Source organism: Exophiala mesophila (genome assembly GCF_000836275.1).
Source record: "Exophiala mesophila strain CBS 40295 unplaced genomic scaffold supercont1.1, whole genome shotgun sequence".
Taxonomy (NCBI): Eukaryota; Fungi; Ascomycota; class Eurotiomycetes; order Chaetothyriales; family Herpotrichiellaceae; genus Exophiala; species Exophiala mesophila.
In genome coordinates this window covers 2,230,800-2,245,858 of record NW_015622504.1, presented here as the reverse complement: position 1 = coordinate 2,245,858, position 15,059 = coordinate 2,230,800, and the positions used below count along the sequence as shown (strand labels likewise).

Sequence of the window (15,059 nt, the reverse complement as noted above, 5' to 3'; positions counted from 1 at the left end):
GCTCATTTCCTCATTATGACATATAAATATATATGACTATAACATATGAACTCAAATGAAACCAGAGCATCTCCTCCATGCAATGCCGCCATATGTGTGGACTATCCCATCCTCATCCCCATCCCCATGCTCGTCAATCTCACCTGCAACCAGCAAGCCTTTTCATCACAAATCCCTGGTGCTAGCACCAGTGATGTATGCATTGAAGGCATTGGGATTCCTGGTCTGCATGAAGACCGTGCCGGGACCGGTAAACTTACACACGAGACCCTCACCGCTCGTGAAGCCGGAAACAATACCACCACTGGCGACACGTTCCATAATGTACTTGCAGTTCCAGGCGACCAGATGATTGTTGTCAATGATGTACTTTTCTCCGTCAATCAACTGTACCCATGTCAGCGGATTTGGACCGGGAAACGGTCAAGGCAACAACTTACATCCTTCCTTAGAATAGCGCCAAAAGTGCTGACCCACAAGAGACCCTGACCGGTCATGCGATAGACAAAGAGACCCTCGCCAGAGAACATGGCCTTACTGATACCTTGGTTCTTGTATTCCTTGATAATGCCCTGGGTCGAGCACAAGAAGGCGTCGCGACCGACGAACCAGGTGTCTTGACCCCCTAGACGGAGGATGCTAAGGTCGCCGAGTGCGCTAGGGGCCAACAGAACCTCGCCGGGACCTGTAAAGGTCGAATGAGTCATGTCACCAATGAAGAGTTTCTTCATGGAGAACTTGACGGCGCCGCGAAGGCTGACCGAGGGCGACATGGCGATCATGGCGCCCGGTCTGGCGATCAACGGACATCCAACGGCCAGCTGAATGGTCAACACCGAATTGGTATCGCGGTGTGAGATACGGTAGCTACCTCCGTTGAATGTGCCTACGTCGTCGGCCGTTGATGTGGCTTGTGCTCCTTGGAATAGTTCTGCTCGCGGCACTCCGGCCACAATCGTCGACCTCTCGTCCGGCCCTTTCATCATGTTTCCAACTTCAGCCACAATCGCGCTTGCGTCGCCTTTGAATTTGGCGAACCGAGGCGACGTTACTCCCGTTGACTGCTGCACAGGTTCTTCTTGGTATTCTGGCACCGGCGTCGCTTGCTGCTCTCCATTGTATGACGGTTGGCGGTAATGTGAGGCAATAGCCTTGTGGTCAAAGGTGGTACGGTGCGCCGGCGCCGATGCTGGTACCGTGCTGTAGTTGTAGGGCTTTTTGGCGGTAGGCTGTTGTAGCGGCGGTGGGGTCGCTTGTGCTGGAGGAGGGGGAAACGATGGTGATACACCATTGGGAGGAGAACTTGGAGGAGGCGGGAAGAACTGTGGTTGGGATTGAGGTTGTGTTGGTGGGGGAGGGAATGCTTGACACCATCTTGTTAGTCTTGAGTCCTTGATCTCAACCTGTTCAGTTCGAGGGATGTCTCAATGCGTACATTGACTACTGTCGGGAGGCGCTGTTGCTCAGTTAGTCTTGTTGTATATGCGGGGTTTGTGAAGATTGAATTCATACGAGGAAAGTATCCTCCGTGATTCTGGTACTGTTGCGCCATGGTAGAAGGGCTCCAGACACGCAATGGGAAATGAAAAGAGATAGATGACCAATTTGAGAATCACGAAATAAACAAACAGAAACACAACAAGTCCACAGGACGCTGGCTGGAGGAGGAGACGAACTCGAGAAGCAGTTCAGATAGGGTCATTCATTCAAGGATGGAGGGATAGACGGCTAGTGAATTAGAACAGAGTAGAGAGAATCAATCAAACCGTATCGAGAATGGGTTATAAGAGGTCAGAGTCGAGTGAGCGCATGGCCAGACAATGAACAACTGATTAACCGCCATGTTCCCTGCGTCGAGGACGGCGATAGGTTGGCCTCTTGTCATGATGGTGAGCTTAGGAGGCCTTGGTGTAAGTGTGGAAGAAGGTGGATTGAAGTCGATTGGTCAAAAGACAGATGAGCAGGGCGCCTATTTATAAGTCGAGCTGCGTGAGAGACTTGCCGAATAGAAACAGACAACTTGGGTTCGGGACCCTGAGACGCCACAGGCCGGGATGATTTATGACAGGCTTAGAGAGAAAGTAGAAACAATGAGGTTGTACTGTCTTGAGTCAGAACACAAGTCAGAACACGAGATGATGAGATTGGAAGAATGAGGAAGAGGGAGGCTACACCCAGTACATGGGATAGAAGGAAGCGATAGAAGGAAGCGGTTCATACCTAGGTACCTACGGTAGTTTATAACTATCACTGGCGCTCCAGCTATTCATCTTAGGCACCGATACGGCTTGAGAGGCTTAGAGATCACCACAGCAGCGCCCGAGGGGCCCCTTGGGCGGGCCCCTCGGGGCTTCGACCCTCTTAGCCCCACGCCCAAATCGCCTATAAGCAGCCCCGTTCATGTATTGTTCTCCTCATCATCAACTCCCAGCCCTTAAAGATACCTAAGTAGTACTGTACACTCTAACATCTCCCCTCAACCAGTTGTCACTCAAAAACAATACCTCATATCAAATATCCAACAATGTCAGAAGTGATTGTCAACTAGATATGCTAAGCTCAAACGTCTCACTAACGCAAAAGCTGTGTATGAACAGTCACCACAGTCCAATCCACACAGGGCCTCCCCTATCACTCTGATCTAGTCGAGGCAGTGCACCATCGACAGATGATGTACACCTGGCCTACGGATCGACATTGCATCTTACTGCCATTCAAGAAAAAAAAAAGAAGAGAGCACCGCCTGACAACGCCCTCTACCACAAAAAACCCATTCACAATAGACTGGCGTGTACTAACCCAACTCCATGACACACTATGTCTGGTTGGATCAAGGGCCTTGAATTAATCCATGGTGCCATATCATCAATCCAAATCTTATACCGCCATTTCGGCTTGGAGCTTTCGGAGTTCTTCTTCCTCGTCTTCTTCGACAGTATTGTTCTTGACTGTTTAACCTGTTAGAGTAGTAGATCTAAGTAAATTCTCATCATGCGCGACTTACCGGGTCCGGTAGCGACGGCCGGTAACCTGTTGATCTCTCCAGTAACTGGTGTTGGCCCTGTCTTCAACATTCTCTCGTCCATTGCTTCCTGTTCGAGACCCTCCAATTCCTCCTCCAGGTCGGCTTCATCAATAGGATCGCCAATCGGCGCATTGGTAATGGCAGTGGCGATTTCCTCTCCAAGTGCGTGCTGCTCCCGTAGTTCGTCCATGGTCGCGTCCACCTTGTCGATGGTAAGGTTACCATGTATCTGTTTCATGGCCGCACCAGCATTCTTCATGGCATTCAAAGTTTCTTGGTTGATGTTGGCCGCCTCGATCGAGTAGATTTGTTGTTCAACCTGGGCAATCTGAGCAGATGTCTGTTCGAGAGTTCTTTCATGAAGCTTTTTGCGTCGAAGGGCAGCCTTTGCAGCTATTGTTCATCCACGTTAGACCGTAAATTCCATTTCCTAGCAGGGCATCAAACGCTGGGGAACCGTACCTGTCTTATTGGTCGAAATGTTCTTTCTGGCAATCGCATCTTGTTCTGCCATTTGACCTTCCAAATGTCTCTCCCGCTTCTGTAACATGTCTAGCTGTTGCCGCAGCATCAATATGGCATTCTTTGGTGCATCTTTTCGCTTTTGGGCGGCTGCCCCGCCAAACCAACCCCACATTTCGGCTGAGGCGAGGGCGAGGTCCGAGGGACGATGAACGGGAGAGCGAGAGGAAGAAAGGGAACACAGATGATGGCGTCTAGATGTGTCCCAAGAACCAGATGCCGTGTGAAGTCGTGGCTATCGCGTGTTGATCCGATGGCAAACAAGACTGGGCCTGGGCTTATCGGCGATCAAAGAGAGTAAAGGACGGAAAAGGAGCGAGTTTCTGGATGACGAGGAAGTAGCAAAAAAGGTTCCGATGGCGAGAATGAACGATCAATGGGTGTTATGATCGGCAAAGAGAGGTTGAAAAGGTGATTGCCTGGAGAGAGAAGTTCTAGAGGGAGTCTATCAAAGCCCAAGGCATACAGCATGACATCGTTCGGAGCCATCGTCAGTGCCGAACTAGTAGAATGTCTAACCATGTTTGGAAAGGTCTGGGCAGCTCGACAGGCATGTTTGCCGAAGTGGCACGTGCGCCAAGCCTCATCATCGCCTTCATTGACTTCGCCATCATCCCAATGTAACGAACCAACATCCATATCACCGCCAGGAACATGTAATTCCATTCGACAGCCAGGAATATAAGCCCTCAATACTAGCTCGTCCTCGCTCCAACAATGTGATCATGAGTGGAGGCAACACCAGCGCTCCTGTTGCCAGTACCTTTGCCTGGTTGGCTGACCTGCCTTCCTTACCATCACGCTCCAAGGTAAGGTGTCTTGGACAGTATGCTTCTCAACCACACCTGAGGCTCAAGTTGTTGATCTTTTGACACAGCATCGTCGAATATGATCTGAAAGGCAGCTGCGCCCTATTAGAACATACCTATCCGACATCTGCAGACATCACACGCATCTGGCTCGACGTCAACCTAGTGCTCGAAAGTACTGATCGATTAGTATTGCAGCCAGGCAACTGGATCAATGTGATCGGTTACGTTCAAAACCCTGCTCCTGCCCACTTGCAAAAGTCGAGCCTCGCTGTAAAATCTACTGTCTCCACCACCTCTTTGCAAGCTATCCTCGTCTGGGACGCTGGCTCTATCCATTTAGAGGAATATGAGAGGACCATGGAAGAGCACAAACGTGTGCAGAGAGAGGTGAAGACTGTTCGTCGAGCACAGTGTTCCTGATCGTCTTTCGCTTCGTGGCTGGGAATGGTGCACTGGGTTACTCTGGCGGTTTGAGGGGAGGCCTAGTTTGTTGATTCCAGTTCATACTCCAGACTACCTTTTATATTATCCCTCATCGCATTGTTGGACAGTGATACATTGCAATAATTTTGCACTATGGCATTACATGATTGGAATCAAATGGATTCCTTGAAGCTCCGCCTGACCAGGAGCTGTTCAAACTACAGCTCTATTGTGAGCTTGTGACTTCTATGTGCTCTGGTATGCACCCCAAGACCTTAGAATTCGGAATTTCCATGTGTGGTGGTGATAAGAGGCATCCTATAAGGCAGGTTTCCAGAATAATTGTAGCATCTCCTTTTCCTTCTTGTGTCTAGACATCAAAAATGGCACTAATTACCCATTTTCGATAATCAGGTCGTTCCCTCGAGACGCCAGTTGCATGATGTTGAACGATCCGTTCTCTATCCACATCCGCACCCTGCAAAAGCTGCATAATATGCGAAGAAGCACCTGCCTGCAAGGGACGATGCCGTCGAAGCCGTGTGGGAGAGCGAGGAGACGATGGCGACTGTGAAGATGATGACAACGGCGGAGATTGCACACCGTCCACAACCGGTCCTTGTCGATCAGCCATGAACATGTGGACACGCTCACCTCCCGCCTCTGGTTCAAACCACCATTTTTCGCGATTGACCAGATCCAAGCGACCATAGTACAGCCACGTGGTACGACGAAGCTCGCGCGTCAACTGCTGGACTGCAAATCGAGCAAAACTGTGTGTGATGACTCGGTGTGGAGGTCCCTGCACAAACCCCTGGCTACAGTCAAAGATGATCTCCACATGTGACATCCATCGAACTCCCACACCCAGTCCGTACGAGAGGTTGGCTAGCAGACCTTCGTAGCATTTTGGGCAGTGGAATCGCACCGTCAGCCGTTCCAACAGGCTCAAGACCTCACTGCGGGTTTGTCGGCTGACTTGTAGCAGATGTAGGCCATTCGACCGGGTAATGGTTTCGAATTCCAAGGCATGTGTGACAAGGTTGGAGATGTTTGACCGGTAGGCAGCGGTGGACGGCTGCGGGCGCCTCGTGCATAGGTCAATGTCGAATGTTGTTTTCGGTATCAAATAGCTGTAGATCTCGAACCGTGCCTCTGACGGGAGGTTGAGAAAGGCTGATGAAGGTCGTTCATCTAGTGGTTTTGACGGCATGCTGTTCTTCAATTCCAATGAGGTCTCGATACGTTGGGGCGAAAAGGCGATACGTCAACCCCGAATTAGGAGCCAAATCTTTGAGCATAGAGCCCCCATCAACGACAGCAACGGTTACAATCTCAACTGATTGCTGATGGGTTGATATCCTTCAAAGGTCCAAGGTTGGCAGTCAGGATTCAGCAAACATTCAGTGTTGGCCCCTGTGATACCCAATCACTCCTCCGCTCACCTCACGTGCTCCCTTGAGCAAGTGGAGGGGGATGAGGTTGACCCAATATATGACAGATGGGCCTCCCTCTGACAGACGATGACTTGTGACGGAGGCTGAGGTACATAAGGAGAGTGAGTTGTTGAACAAGTACTGAGGTTGAGACTCCTCACGATGCGGTGTGCCCCAATCAGGTGTCGCGTTTTACGTACTTTGGATGGCCAGCCAATCATGTTCTAGTAATTTATACGACTATCTCGAAGAGGCGTCCACTACCTCTTTGGTGCGACAGTCATTATGTGTACTGACACGTTCATAGAGATGTTTACTTCACTTAAGGAGATAAGCTATGGCAATGCACAGGCAAGATCCTAAGATGTGATGTTGAGGTCCGTTTTGTGAGGAGAAATCAAGGGCATCAGAGTTACATTGATTCAGCTAAGGAGTAGTGATTGCAGCCCCTGTTCATGCCACCGGCTTCAAACTAGAAGCCTTGGCTTCTCTTCCAATCCATTGCCGGCAGTCTCGATATGCTCTTGATTTACGACCTCCTCAAATTGGCGTGAGATAATGATGCCTCCGATGAAAGCTGTTAAGATCCATTGAAGCCACAGCCGGCTGAAGACGCTGATACTATATCTTGGCAGTCGAAATACTGCAAGAAATGCCACCTCCATTGTATGAATTCCATACAAACAGTAGAACAAGGTGTCTTGGACTGGCTTGAGAAACTGGACACCACGGTCGCCCCATCTTGCTTGAACCTCATCGTGGATGATTGTACCTGGTGCAATGTTCTTCCGCCGTGCAGAGAAGACCATTAAAATGGCAAAGATCAAGATGATAAAACCTCTGGAGCCGCTGGGAAAAGAATACTTGGGGGAAACTTGGCGTTGTATCTGATTATTGGACATGCTTGATGCCATATTTGATAAAGGAGGCAAAGCGTGTTACTTGTGGTGCATGCGCATAAGTGAGATTGATGTCAGGATGAGTGAACTCGACCGAGTCATATTGTGAGGAGAACTCTTCAATGCCAATGCCTTTGACAGTGTTGTCTTGCCCAGTGTCGATCAAGATTTGCCCAGTCCAGTAGCATAGGCACAGGCTCTCCACGTTCATGTCACCTAGAAGAACAATTTCTCACCTTTAAGGAAGACCTAGTCGAGCATCACCAGCCCTCAGTCATCATAGGTCTCTTCTAGCTGCAATACATTCCAGTTGTATTCCATCAACTTGGTGACACAAGACGGAAATCAGAAACAGAAATCGAATCCACGTGGCTGGACGGCCAAAACAAGGTTCGCATCAGACCCAAGACACTAACCCAAATAGGCAAAGCCCCCTTATCCACCTCCGCACCTTAAATTCCACTCCGTATCAATTTTTATCCGACGCTGCGCTTTATCAAAATCTTTGGTGATTGACCAAGTTTGGCCGTATTGGTGCTCAAGGTGTTGGCTGCGTGCCCAAAACCCTCAGACAGACATGCCAAACTACGACAGTGACTCCTCGGACTCTGGTGACGATGACTATTCCACCACAAATGTCGTCCTAGGTTATGCCAGTACCGAATCCGCCGGCGACGACATCAGCCATCTTGGAGGATATCCCACGTGGCTAGACCCCAAGTCTCCCCCTCCAGCCTCTCTCGCCAAATGCAAAGTATGCAATGGTTACATGTCGCTGTTACTACAGTTGGACGCCAATCTACAGAAATTCTTCCCTCATGACGAACGCAGGCTGCATCTACTCTCCTGCAGAAAGAAAACCTGTTCTAAGAAGGCGGGCAGTATTCGAGCTTTTCGAGAAGTGAGGAAACCAGCATCCAGAGAAAAGAAACAGGTGGATACAAAGCCCGTGGAGGCCCAACAACCGCAACCGCTGCCAGATCTCGGGTCTGCAATCTTTGGTGGCAGTAGCGGGACTGTTCCCCGACCAAATAATGCCAATCCATTCTCCTCGAGCGCTGCACCATCATCACAACCTGCCAACCCCTTCGCATCCATCGGTTCACCCTCATCCCTCGCATCTCTACCTCCTCAAAGACCTGTTCAAGACATCCAACCCCCGACACAATCCTTTGCAGATAAATTAAAGATTGGAACGAATCCAGAAAAGACCTCCACCCCAGAGCCCGTGACCGAACCGTGGCCTGAGAACTCGGATTTTCCTTCTCCATACTCTTCATTCTACCTCGATTCCAGTCTGGAAGAGCTCGAAAAGGAAGACACATCTAAAATTACAGAAGCCCATACTTCAAAGACACAGTATGAGGCAGAAGACGGTGCAGGTGGTAGTGGTAGTGGCCTCGAGAAAGATACCTTCGAATCCTCTCTCGACAAAACCTTTCAAAAATTCTCCGATCGAATCGCACAGAATCCTGAGCAAGTACTGCGGTATGAGTTCAAGGGCGAGCCATTACTCTATTCAGGCAACGATAACGTGTCAAGCCGATTTGTAGTACCACATGGGAAATCCGGTGCGGTGAGGGGAATGCCTCGATGTGAAAGCTGTGGCTCACAGAGAGTGTTTGAGTTGCAACTGGTGCCAGGATTGATCTACGAGCTTGAGAAGGACGAGGCCATGGATCTAGATGATGGAATGGAATGGGGTACGATCTTGCTAGGAACTTGTGTCAACAACTGCGGTGTTCCAGGCCAGGTTACGTTTCGAGAAGAGTGGGTTGGTGTGCAATGGGAAGAACGAGTTGCTTCGAAATGATGCATTGGAAATGACCAGAGAATAAGCACAAGAACGAGAACAAATTTCCGATCCATAGCGTCAAGGAATAACCAGAGCTTACGAATGTGAACAAAGTACTGTACACCATCCGACATACATAGAACAGACAGTGTCCAGCTGAATGAATAGTTCCACACAAACCTACATTAGGTACTTACCTCCTTGGATGACAACCAGCCTCAATTCAACTGTTTAGCAAAGAGTCGAGTCCCACATAGTCATGACTATCAAGTATAAGAGAGCTGTCGTAGCTGTCACTGGACGACAGTTCGGTGCAGTGGATGCACCAAGGCTTCAGCCGTAGACAGCTGCTAGTTAGATACCTAAGGTACCTCCTACTTACTAGCACCTACATAGTCTGCAGCCTCAATGATAGTCAAATACTACAAAACATAGTGGAGATACCTTACATCTATCCGAAGTATGCAACTGAATATATTTTCCTCTTCCATTCTGTCGCTACTGCAGATCGTACGCGATCGCCGCTGCCAGAGTGAATCTAGTATGCAATGCAATGCAGCCTCAGGATCCCACAGCCTTTTTTTATGCGCGCAAGCAAGAAGAGAAAAAAAAGAAAATAGGTGGGCTGAAAACTCGAAACTTCAATGTCAGCAACGTAATCAAATAATTGGAGACTAAAAGATCACATCACCGATCTCGATTTCTTCATCAATCTCAGACTCGGTAAGAATTTACAGTAGTAGTAGTAGTGATGACTTTTGATTAAGGTATCTAGAGACTATCACTGACTCCCACTGTAGCTCCACACGCACACAAGAACATAAGAACCAGGAAGGAAACAGGCTAAGAGCCGCACTCGCACGACAAGCGAGAAGCGAGAAGCGAGAACAAAGCCCATGGTAGGCCTGAAATCGTCTCATTGATTGTTGATTACCACATTGCGCAGTAGTAGTTGATGCTTTGTGGTAGTTGTATGGATGATTGTTCAGCCACTCGAGAAACTCATCTCCAACCCCCCCAGTAAAGGCGGCGTTCTTTCCCCCCCCCCGCTCTGCCAAGATACCAAGGAAGGCTAAATCCCTAGCGCGTGTCACTAACATGATCAAGACGCGTGCCGACGCGTAAAGTGGGAAATTCGTTGTTTCGTTTCGGGAAAAAAGTATACAACACATGACAATTCATCGTTTAACTGGTTTTCCAGCGGCCACATCATCCCCGTTAAACATGCCTAAATGCTGTGGATTGCAGTTGAATGATGCAATGCAATTCAGCTTAGGGGGGACTATTCCATGTTAGAAAAATTCTAGAGTTAAGAAAAAAACAGGTAAGCGGGAGGAATCAGACACCAAAAAACAATGATCATGTGCCTGCAACTTCCACACCATGAGTAGATAACTAAATCTGCATGTCTCGGAACGAAAAAAAACCCCAGTGTTTGCCTTTAGCAGAATTGACCCATGATGGTCGGTCTCAGTTACGTCGGTCAAGAAACAAAAAGCCGGCCCAGCGGGGGAAGCGATATGCAAGATGACTGCATTGGACAACGGCCAAGTTTCTCGCATGATGGGATGGGTTGCATTCACGTTCGCATGGGATGAATGATGTGTTTTCCCGTCGGTCATACATACGAGAAGACCTTCAGCTTGAAGATCCCAATGCATGGTTTCGCTTAAGGATGTTGTTAGCGTGGTGTGGCCACCAACAACCTGAGAGGATGGATGGTCCTCTGTGCATGGATTTGAAATCGTCTTCCACCTTCCACCGACAGTAGTACGAGCCGCAACGGCAACGGCAATGGCAACGGCGCACACGAAAGTTGGAAACTTGATCCACTCACCAACCATAATCATGGTCACAGATCGTGGGGTTTGTGGATACACAGGAGTAAAAGCGAGAAGCAGCAACGAAAGCGTGTCGGTTCTTGCAGGCCTGGCAAAGTATGGGCAGAAGAGCAAAACGAAGCGCATCACACAGAGCCTCAGACCCAATTTGGTTCCCATCCCATGCTGTCTAATTTCGCTCTCCCGCTCTTCCTCCTACTACGTGTCAGCCGCTGAAAGCAAAACGACTCGAACGACCACTCGGCCAGCTTCAGCATGAACTCCTCTCGGAAGTATCCGTTGTCGTCTGCATCCATGCATCCACCATCCACATATCCAAAATGCACTCCTCATCTTCAATTACCTCTCTAATAAGTATCGATGGGCGTCGCCGGATGGTCGTCCCACCCCAGCGCTTAGAGTCACAACTGGCCACCATGCCAGGTCGAAGTCAGACATCAAAAGGAAAAAAAAGATGTCCAGGCCGGCCAAACCTGGCAAGGATAGGCGTGGAAGGCTGGAAGACCTTTGGTAGTCACCGGATGAGTGGTTATTTGCCATGCCACGTTATCAAAAGACCAAACCTACACGTAGTGGCACAGTGGCTTTGCACGCACGCTGAACCGCCTGGGTTTTACGTACAAGCTGAGATGATGAGTCGAAGGGGCCGGAATGCCCGACCCCTCTCTAATACCTGCCTAATCTACGAGCAGGACAGGACTGGACAGGACAGTAATCGATCAATGGGACAGGTCTCAGGCAAGGTCTACTATGGCCAAAAAAGACTCTAAGGTATGTACATTAGAGGATGCGATGTCGAATGACAGTAATGCTGGATATGAATTCCATGAGCCAATGATTTGACCCATCTGATTGTGGAATGTACGGTAGTCTCGCAACAGATATCCGCAACCGAAGAGGGGTTTTCTATTTCTTGATGCTTGGAAAATGCACTGCCTGATATTTTAGGAAGCTGATAAGTAAACGCCATGAAAAGAAGCTTGAAAGGTACAAGTCCAAAAGTTGGTCGAAGCGGCTTGTGTTTGCAAGTTTTTTACAACAATTTGACGGCTAACCGGATCGTCTAGTGGTGGTGGTGGCGGGCGCCTCGTCATGGTGCATTGCCATGCTCATGATCAAGTCCTTTTGCAGATTGTAAGTAACACGCTTATGCGATCATGCGCGTACGAGTACCTGCGAGGTTGCCTTTTGTATAGGGCGACAGGATTCAAGCCCCATATTCTTTACTACAGTACATACGTATGCTCCACGGTCCAAGAATAATGAGACATCTCGGGACCTCTCTGCTGAAATTCCTGTCATATACCAAATTGAAAACTACTGGGTAGGTACAGTAGTGTTTCTGCATAGAAGGCAGAAAGTAAGGTAACTCAGGTAACTATCGTTAACATCCACTGCTTCTCTCTAACTAAAGCACGCAAGTCGTAATACTACGGATAACTGACGTTATGCTCTCCACACTACTTATCACTCGCAGATTTGGTCATCAGATAGTGTCGTCTCACATCAAGATATAAGCCCGTGTGGCTTGCTTGTCACCCTTGACATGGGAAGCCTTGGTGCATGTGACTGGACTGCCGTCTCTACCTACGGATACTTTACAGTACGGAGTAAGTAGACAGCGTTCGTTCCGTGGTGGCACTTTGAGTTTTCTTTTGACGGGTTGGTGATTGACTTTTTGACGTGTTAAAGTGCTGGCATAAGGTTCCGTCGACTCCCTGGTTTAGTCTCCTTTCATATGAGATTGGGTGGCACTCTGGCACCCGCACCCAGCCTTCCACGGGGATGTAATCTTTTTGATAGTCTTGTGAGAATGATTAGCCTCTTTGGGAGTACGCCGGGTCTGACGAAACGCGGGGAGAAGCCAGGCATGCCAGGGGAGGATGAGGATGGGTGGACGGATGCGATGGACTGGGTTTCGTGAGATGAGATTACTCCGTTGATTGGGCTGATGATGATTCTGAGGCGTTGGCTGCCCCCGTCCGCCGAGGCTATAGTTGCCATAGGGAGGGGTTCTTGGACATCCTGGACCAAGGCACTTTGTGCTCGTATTCAACCTGCTCACATCATACTGACATCTCTTCTGGGATAGCAGCTCTGGTAAAGACTGGCTGAAGGATTGGTTCATCGTGTTATTTGTACTACAGCTCTCTTGGGTTGTAAACTACCTAGTACCTCTTGCAAAAACAGCAACCGAATTCATGCTCCCTTTCGTAACCTTGCTGCAATTAATGTTGGTGGGGACAATTGAACCTTGTTCAACCCGTGATCAGACTCGCAGACAATAATGGATGTGCGGGCAGAGAGGCAAACGGTTAATCAAACAGTAATAGACAGTGACAAGTTCGGCCGTTGGTGCCCCATGTTTCCACGCTCCTTACCAGCCTGCCTGTCCCAATCCCACACCGAAGCCAGCTCCATGATGCTCCTTGATGGGCACTCAAAGACCATTTTTCTCGAAACAGTCAATACTCCTTCTCCCTTGTGCTCCTTCTGGTCGTTGCTGTTCGTTGTAATAAAAACAAAACCTCGTTGTATGCTATTCGTATCATTCGAGTAGGTCGTCAGACACAAGTCAGGTGTGTGAGTGTGTCGTGAGTTTTTGAAGCTTCATAACCATGTCGATTGCTCGACAGAAGTAGGTTTGGGTTCTCGTAATGTATGCTAGGATCTCGGGATCAGTTCATCTCCGAGTTGAAGTGCGAGACCGTGACTCGTAGGATTTTTGCGTGACATTGTTGGACTGCCGTTGCCGGGTTGCATGTTGTCAAAATTCAATGATCTCCTGGCAAAGCGGCTTGGGGTCTTTGCTAGGTTGGGTGTTCTTCCGCCCCAATGTGCTTGAGCAGGGGATGGAGTGACGTTACAAAAGTCGGCCAGGTTAAAATTCTGACCAGGGGTTTGTAGAGCTCCATTGAAAAGACCCATATTCAATCCTGGTGTGTTCATGACAGATGAGGGAAGATGCGAGTGTTGGGAAGGTGGTGTCGAGGGTGGCTCTCTCGAAAGATAAGGGCGGCTGGAGTGGCCTGCTGGGGAACGTGAAGGGGAGTTGGCGAGGAAGATGAGGGCGTCGGCACCTGCTTTCTTTGCACGATCATTGTGCATACGTCTGACAGGAGGGGGTGTTCTTGGAGGGGAGGAAGACAGAATGCTGCTCGAAGGCTCGTGAGAAAAGGACGGCACAGGAAGATCGGCATCGTCGTCGTCAGATGTGACATCAAACATAGGAGAGTCGTCATGAGATGAATGAGGGAGGTCGAGTACGTCTCGACGGAAGTTACCACCACCTTGGAATGACTGTGTTCGTCCTAGCATGGGAGAAGATTGAGCCAGGTGGTGGTCTTGCTTCCAGCTTGTGGTGAGGGAAGATCTTTCCAAGTTAATGGAAGACGAGCGAATTCTTTTTCTTGACAGGAACGACGGGTGTTCAGGAACCTTGAAGGTGGCATTGGTAGGCTTGGAGAAACGGTTGGTAGCAATGGAAGATGTTGGGACAAAGTCATCGTCAGAATCCAGAGTTCCGTCAGAACGGTGGTCGTCGTGAGACGGTCTTTTTCTCTTCAATTTGTCGGCAAATTCGGGCTCGATGCTGGAGAGGGTACGATCTTGCCAGCCATGTTGAGCTTTGAAACTTGCAAAAGCCAGGCAGTCTTGAAGATTTCGAGCAACCTGCAAGGAAGAATCGAATTAGCATTGTGGTTGATCCTGACCAAGAATGTGCAAGATTGTCGTGGTGGGTGAGGGGAGGTTTGGTTGTGGCTACGCACCTTTGCAATTTCGACTCTCCTCATGACCTTCTCAGCGACCTGCTGGGATGCAACAAATGGATCATGTTGCTGAGAAGCCATGTTGTTACAGAACCCAGGAGCGTATGAGACCAACATTGGAGGTGTTTGTGAATCCCAATACTGAAGGAATGAGGCCAGAGTAATAAGAAGGAAGAAACTTGCCGTAGGGGCTGTCAAATATCTGAGGTTGCCCCGAGGCGTCAAAGCGCAGGGCTAGGAAGTGGATGGAGATCCAGGTCCTAGATGCTAGGTAGGTATGCAGCAAGCAAGTTAACTCGGAGATGGGACGACGGGACGAGTTAGACAGAGTGCTAGAGGCTAGCCTAAGATGCTACTTGACAGAGCCCAGGTCGTGTGGGGGCTTTTGCTCACAGGAGGCCTTTAGACTCTGGAGTTTTCGGGGCAGGGCAACGGCTTGTGCGGCGGCGGCGGTCGCGTGAAACTGGGTCTGGCCTGAGAATGGGTCGTTGAGGTTGGTCAGAGACACTTTATTGTGGGTTGAGTTTGTGGTTTGT

At 49.3% G+C, this 15,059-nt stretch overlaps 7 protein-coding genes across 7 annotated transcripts; 2 read left to right on the top strand and 5 right to left on the bottom strand.

Moving 5' to 3' along the window:
• Position 1: 1 nt before the first annotated feature.
• Positions 2–1,909, bottom strand: PV10_00716 (uncharacterized protein). The gene is made up of 4 exons (XM_016364827.1): positions 1,513–1,909; positions 1,436–1,456; positions 441–1,363; positions 2–387 (listed from the first exon to the last, which is right to left on the bottom strand). The coding sequence occupies exons 1-4, from the start codon at positions 1,550–1,552 to the stop codon at positions 166–168; spliced, it is 1,206 nt and encodes a 401-aa protein (XP_016228476.1). The 5' UTR covers positions 1,553–1,909; the 3' UTR covers positions 2–165.
• A 554-nt stretch (positions 1,910–2,463) lies between these two features.
• PV10_00715 (uncharacterized protein) lies at positions 2,464–3,982 on the bottom strand. Its single transcript, XM_016364826.1, has 3 exons — positions 3,488–3,982; positions 3,005–3,418; positions 2,464–2,948 (listed from the first exon to the last, which is right to left on the bottom strand). Exons 1-3 carry the CDS (start codon positions 3,660–3,662, stop codon positions 2,878–2,880), a joined length of 660 nt encoding a protein of 219 aa, XP_016228475.1. The 5' UTR covers positions 3,663–3,982; the 3' UTR covers positions 2,464–2,877.
• A 206-nt stretch (positions 3,983–4,188) lies between these two features.
• On the top strand, positions 4,189–4,940 carry PV10_00714 (uncharacterized protein). Its single transcript, XM_016364825.1, has 2 exons — positions 4,189–4,373; positions 4,425–4,940. Exons 1-2 carry the CDS (start codon positions 4,273–4,275, stop codon positions 4,777–4,779), a joined length of 456 nt encoding a protein of 151 aa, XP_016228474.1. The 5' UTR covers positions 4,189–4,272; the 3' UTR covers positions 4,780–4,940.
• Positions 4,914–6,310, bottom strand: PV10_00713 (uncharacterized protein). The gene has a single exon (XM_016364824.1). The coding sequence runs from the start codon at positions 5,993–5,995 to the stop codon at positions 5,153–5,155; it is 843 nt and encodes a 280-aa protein (XP_016228473.1). The 5' UTR covers positions 5,996–6,310; the 3' UTR covers positions 4,914–5,152.
• A 375-nt stretch (positions 6,311–6,685) lies between these two features.
• On the bottom strand, positions 6,686–7,132 carry PV10_00712 (uncharacterized protein; the record flags this gene model as incomplete). Its single annotated transcript, XM_016364823.1, has 1 exon — positions 6,686–7,132. The coding sequence occupies one exon, from the start codon at positions 7,130–7,132 to the stop codon at positions 6,686–6,688; it is 447 nt and encodes a 148-aa protein (XP_016228472.1).
• Positions 7,133–7,633: 501 nt separating this feature from the next.
• Positions 7,634–9,092, top strand: PV10_00711 (uncharacterized protein). Its single transcript, XM_016364822.1, has one exon. It carries the CDS (start codon positions 7,695–7,697, stop codon positions 8,928–8,930), a length of 1,236 nt encoding a protein of 411 aa, XP_016228471.1. The 5' UTR covers positions 7,634–7,694; the 3' UTR covers positions 8,931–9,092.
• A 3,780-nt stretch (positions 9,093–12,872) lies between these two features.
• PV10_00710 (uncharacterized protein) lies at positions 12,873–14,673 on the bottom strand. Its single transcript, XM_016364821.1, has 2 exons — positions 14,524–14,673; positions 12,873–14,425 (listed from the first exon to the last, which is right to left on the bottom strand). Exons 1-2 carry the CDS (start codon positions 14,638–14,640, stop codon positions 13,418–13,420), a joined length of 1,125 nt encoding a protein of 374 aa, XP_016228470.1. The 5' UTR covers positions 14,641–14,673; the 3' UTR covers positions 12,873–13,417.
• Between the last annotated feature and the right edge of the window lie 386 nt (positions 14,674–15,059).